Consider the following 6,156-nt stretch of genomic DNA (forward strand, 5'->3'; position numbering starts at 1 on the left):
CCTGGTCTAATGGAAGTTGTCTCTGGCCGTGGCAGGGGTTGGAACTGGATGGTCTTTAAGATCCCTTCCAACCCAAATCATTCTGTAAAATGAGAGAATATACTTGTCTGTCCAATCCCTGTTGTTAAACAGACTGCAGGAGGCTTCTAAGTGATCATTCCTAATCTGGGAAAAAAGGTTAAAAGTCTGAGATGCGATGATGGCTGTAATATCTCTACCTTAGTTACTAATAAATATTTCAAAGTTATAGTATTAAAAATAAATTGTAAGATTCTACCAGTATTTTACTGTAGTCAATATGAGCTGAGTAGTTTCCTGTTTCATTTTAAAAAACCCAAACACTGCATGTTGAAAAATTTAAAATCCATTGAGTGTGTTAATGCTGTGTCTTGAAATTTTAAACATTTTTTAGCTAACCTGATGCCATGTTGTGGGTCTTCATCTCTCTTCTGTATTTGCCTGCAGCCTGCCAAAGTGATTCCAGTGAGCAACTGATAAAAGCACTTGGCAGAATGTTTCTTCTATATGTGTACACTGTAGCATCAGTGTAGCAATGTTTTTGTATGTTTTTTGCAGCTCTTTCTGATCATGTTCTCTATACTGTCAATTCTGATTTTCTAGAAAGAAATCCAGATGATGCATCTGCTTTCACAATGCTTGGTTATTTGAATGAGTATCTGAATCTAAAAAGGCAGGCAGCAGATGCTTATGAGAGGTAAACTACATGCTCTTTAAAAGTTTACTTATACAAGCTTCTTGATCTCTTTTTCCACGCACCATCTGAAAAACTTAAGGGTTTTTCTTTTCGTTTAGTAAACCTTACTTTCTCAACAGTACATTTCAACTAAGTGTATTGTGAGTGGAGGTGTGGGGATGTTCTTACATCGAATTTAGAAGTGCAGAATGCAGAAGTGGAGAAGGAAGGGCATTCCTAGTCTTCTATGTCTTAGCAGGACATTTAGCTAATTCACTGTGTGGGACTTAAGTGAAATTTTGGAGGTTAATGAGCTTAGTTTTAGTTTTGGTCTTTACCTCATTCTAATTAATGGAGGTGGTTGGGCACTGGCTTTGCTTGTTTTTCTTCTTCCTTCTTTTCAGTGGTAGGGGGACATAGTGAAGGAATGTGTTTGGTGAATGTATTTGCTGATGCAGTAAAATGGGCTCTGTACTTCATTAGCATAGAAAAGCTTTTGCGTAAAATATCTGTCCATTGTGAGAACTATTGTCAAAATGTGTGTTAGATGGTAATAATTCTTAAATGTGGTTAATTTCAGGGCAGCTTCATTGCTGAAAAATTCTGGTGATACTGAGAAATATAATATAGCAATGCAAAACTGTGGCAGGTGTTTGTGGTAAGTGTTTCTTGACTTATTTTTCCAGCCTCTAACTTCAGCTTTGGATGTAGTGAATACAGTCATGCAAAACGTGAGGGATGCCAAAAGGTGGTTGTTAAAAATAATCTACTAAACATCATTTAACTGTAGACATGTTTGACTGAAGTTTTTATGTGCTCCAGAAATGGGTAGTATATTTAAAAAAAAAAAAAAAAAAAAAAAAAATCAAATTGCAAGGGATTTCTCAGTATCTTCATAGTTTATAACATATCAGTGATTCCCTTATCCTTAGCTCGTTACTTAAGTGCCTTAACATAGTCTACACAATGTAGCTGGTTTATGGTCTCCAGAATAAATTGGTTTTTTTACAGTATCCACGCTTGAGATATGTAGTGGGCTTAGTTAGAATAGAATAGCTGCTTCAAGGTTTATTCAAAATCACTTCTACCTGCCCTTTGAATCTGTATCGACTTGTACAACCTGAAGCATGTGGGTTGGAGGTATTGTGTACATGTATGTGATCTGCTGATGACCTTTTCTGCTGCAGTTGTACTCAGAATTCTCAGTTCCCTTCACTGTTCCCTTCTAGTTCTGAGGGAATGCAGGATACAAGTCTTAACAGATGAAGATTTTCAAACTTCTCTTTGATGTAACTCGAGCTCTGCTAATCAGATGTCAGCTCTCTAGGAAAACTTCAGATATTCTTCAGGTTTTGTACACGACACTAGAATTTCAAGGCTGTGGTAATTCATTCTTTAACATCAGGGAAGATTTTAGAAGCAACTTTTCAGTTTCCTGTGGTGTCACATCCATGCTGTATGCGTGGTGATTCCTCTGTGCAACTTAAGCAAGAGCAAGGCTCCAGTAACTAATAACTAGGTCTGATAAGCACAGTCCTGTATAATTTCTTCCACAGTGGTCTTAGAACAAGAATGCTGTATGTCTGTCTATATGGACACTTGACTATCTGTGTGCATGCATACTTTTGATGTGCTTTTTTCATGTTACTCCTTTGCTATTTTCTTCCACTCTGTTATGGTGACCATTAAGTGACATCCTTACATATAGCTGTCATGCAGATAGGGAGGACTTTTTTGTATAAGTTATTCTTCATGCAAAAGAGAGTTGGAGGGAGTAACTGCTGTAACAGGAGGAGGAATATTACACATTCATGTCCTAATCTTGCTCTTTCCGGGTGTCTGCTTAGAACTGTTGTAGAAAAGAGGATATTGGTCTACAAGGACAGCTTCTGTGAATTATAGCAGATGCTGGCAACATCCTTCATACCAGTGTCTGGTTTTGTTTTTACAGTGCCCTTGGTGAGTGTGATAAGGCCATTGAGGTTTATACATCAATACCCTTAACAAAGTTTGATGGCATTGTGGGGATAGCATTAGCCTACTTCAAGAAAGGACTCTTACAAGAAAGTATCAAAGGTAAGCATCTGTCTAATTCAAAGCATTATGGGACAAATCTCTTGAGAGTAACCTTAATTTTTAATTTTGTCTGACCAACCTAGCTGTAGTTCAGTTTATTTCACTCTTTCAGTTCTAATACATAAGTACAAAACTATTTTAATCAATAGGCTCTTCAGTAGGATGCTAGAAATACTCAAATGTACAAAGGGAAACTACATTTCTTCAAATGTTTTAATTCAAAGGGAAGTTTCCCTTGTTCTGAAATGAAATGGCTTTTCTGGAAAAATCAGTTCTGGTTAGGAGAATAATGTGTTGTTCATAGCACTTTTTGATAAATACAAGTGCTTGTATGGTCATGTTCAGTACTGCTAAGATGTGAGACTTCACAAAAATGTGTACTGAATTGTCAGTGCAGAATTGTAATCACTCACAAAGGAACAGCCAGCTCAGTATTTTAAGTACCTCTCACTTTTTAGATGGAGTGAAGTGTGCTCATCTGAAGTACTATTTTGTAAATAAACTGTCACAGAGGAGTATTTACACTGTGGTTTTTTCAGGCCTTTGCTGGATATCCCAATTCTGCTTTTCAGTTCTGTTTCCCTTTGCTAAATATTAAACAATTCCCAGGCTCTAAACAGCCCTGGCATTTCTAACATTTAGTTACTTCCACAGTCCTTGTCAACTTTTTTTTTTTTTTTGGTTTTCTGCCTATTATTTGAGGTGTGAGAATATAGTGAACCTGAAGCCAAAGTGCCCCTGTGTGTAAATTCTAATACCATGCCTTTCTAGAGGCTTTATAAAAATGATAATTTTTCTCCTATTTCAATTCTGAGTCTTAATTTTTACTAGCCTATGAAAAAGCCTTGTCTGTTGCTGAGTCTGAAGAAGATAAAGCACATATCTTGACTGCCTTGGCAATAATAGAGTACAAACAGAATAAAGTGGATGCTGCAAAGACACTGCTGTTTAAATGGTGAGTGGAAGGAATAATAATCCATGTATGATGTTTATTGTACTGCTGAATCCTCAGATTTACTTTTGGGGAGATCTCGTGAATTTTTTTCTTTTTTTTTTTCTTTTTTTTTTTTTTTTGTGTTGCAGAGTAGACATGGGAGTGGATGCAGTGTTCTTTTAAGCTTATTCATATGATATGTTTTGTTTTATGGCCTATCTCTTCTTCCATGTTGTTCAAGCAGTATGGAGTGAAAGGGTTAGTGGGCTGGGCAGTTTGTATTTCTAGTATCCTTGAATGGTAGTCTTAATAGGTTTATCTTTTAAAATAATATGTAGTTGTCCTAAGCACTAAGGGAGTATTTTTGCTCTTTAGCTGTAGGAAATCTAGATGACAAATGAAAACAATTTCAGTTTAAATAGTCAGAAATCTCCAGAACAGTTGTGTTCCAAGCATTGTAGGCAAGGACAATCCTGTAGCTTCCCCATGAAAAGAAACAGATCTGTATCAGTTGTTCACTTAAGTTATGAATGTCTTTTTCTTTTTTTCTTTTCTTTTTTCTTTTTCTTTTTTCTTTTTCTTTTTTCTTTTTCTTTTTCCCTTTTCTTTTTCTTTTTTCTTCTTCTTTTTCTTCTTCTTTTTCTTCTTCTTTTTCTTCTTCTTTTTCTTCTTCTTTTTCTTCCTCTTTTTCTTCCTCTTTTTCTTCCTCTTTTTCTTCTTCTTTTTCTTCTTCTTTTTCCCCCTAGCTATGGAGGCATCATTGTTAGTCTTCAGGGAGCTATGGATTGAGAGCTAACATCTCAGGCTTTCAGTCAGGATCAACTCTGTCAGAAGAGAACTCCAGTAGTGGCTGTACAGTCTTGGTCTTGCCAGCAGACTCCTGAAACAGTGAAGATTCATGATCTAGTACACTCTAAATCCTGAGCAACTGATGATAAACCAGCTGGAAACCTTATATTTCCTACGTCTTATTAATCACGGCAGTTTTCTATTTTTGTCATAAAAATAGACAATGAGAGTTTTGGAGGTTTTTTGTTTTGTTTTTTTTTTTTCTTTTTTTTTTATCTTTAAACACAAAGTAGTTAAGGAAAGTAACACTGCAGTGAATATATCTAGATGTGAATTGGAAGCACAGTGCTGCACAGGTATGCAGTGGATTTTACTAAAAGGGTCCATTCTAGTCCAATAGACAGATGTCTTCGTTGGCTGGAATTCATGCTAGATGACTTAAAGGGCTGAGTTAGGATGTCACACAAGAAGGTGTCTTTCTTCTTTCTTGTGGCCAGCTTGTCACAGAATTTTTTAGCAGTGAGTGTATCTTTATAGCTAATATAATAGGATTCCACTTCTTACTTGTCAAAGAGCAGTGCCTTTGCACCAGATAATGTGGTGCTGGCTATTTATATTGAACAGCACTTACAAATTTTTCTTGCTAGGGACTGAAAACAAAGTATCAAATCACAAGTTTACATTCTTGTCTTTTCTGAAGGCAGAAATAATAACCAGTAAGGCTTGATTAGAAGCCAGTAGTCACTGGGTAAGTGAAAGTAAGCAGCACTTCATTCTATGATTGTGTTTAGGGCATTACAGTGAAGTAACTCCAGATTACTGTTGCCATGTGCTGTTTTGTTATAGGCCTCCATTCAGTTTGTCTTGCCCTTATTGTAAGAACACCTTCACCTAGTACATCAGTTAAGGTCATTGATTTTGGTTGTGCTGAGCACGTTGTTTTCACCAGATCTGAAGATCAGGGGATTAATTTGAGTTAAGAGTTCTCTACCTATACTACAAAAATTAGCTGAAAAAAAATAATTGACTGTATCTAGTAGGTCTCCAGTAAAGCCTGGAATACTACTTATATGAGATTAAATTGCCTCTCATAATGGAATGAATAGAACAGCACAACTCATGGGGGTACTGAAACTAGCAGATGGTGGAAGGCGTGGTCAAACTACCTTGTGTCAGAGCAATTCTTGATACAAACAAGGCATAATTCCTCAGAATATCCCTATTCTCAGAGCGTTTTCATATAGCAGGGTCGTTTGTGGCTTTTCTCCTCCTGGAATTCAAAGCTATAAGTAAGTACACTACAGTGCAGGTTTGATACTAGTTAGAAGTAGAAATGTCTTCAAGAAAAGAAAATCAGTCAATGTTACACAGATTCTCTTACTATTCATTTTGTGGCTGCTGCTGAAGGACAGCTAAAGTGTCAGAGTCTTGCAAAGTAGTTGCACGTGATAAGCTTGGGTGCTGAAATGGCACGCAACCACTGCTGTTTTCCGTATCCTGAGAACTCAAGGATACTGATGTAGCTTGATCCATGATTCAATAGTGACAGGCTGTTAATTCTGTACACCATACACAAGACATAGCAGCAGAAGGACTCAAAAGTAACAAGTGCACTAATGTTAACAGTAAGCTTAATGTATGCTCCAAAATAGTGTCTCTTTCC

The 6,156-nt window shown here is 36.7% G+C and overlaps 1 protein-coding gene across 1 annotated transcript in view; it reads left to right on the forward strand.

Moving 5' to 3' along the window:
* TTC37 (tetratricopeptide repeat domain 37) overlaps positions 1-6,156 on the forward strand; it is a 47,117-nt gene that overhangs the window by 27,311 nt on the left and 13,650 nt on the right. Inside the window, 4 exon segments of the mRNA XM_010010822.1 lie at positions 622-715; positions 1,275-1,352; positions 2,646-2,770; positions 3,602-3,725. Of these exon segments, the coding sequence (XP_010009124.1) occupies positions 622-715; positions 1,275-1,352; positions 2,646-2,770; positions 3,602-3,725 (421 nt within the window).

This window comes from Nestor notabilis, unplaced genomic scaffold (assembly GCF_000696875.1).
Source record: "Nestor notabilis isolate BGI_N333 unplaced genomic scaffold, ASM69687v1 scaffold5200, whole genome shotgun sequence".
Taxonomy (NCBI): domain Eukaryota; kingdom Metazoa; phylum Chordata; class Aves; order Psittaciformes; family Psittacidae; genus Nestor; species Nestor notabilis.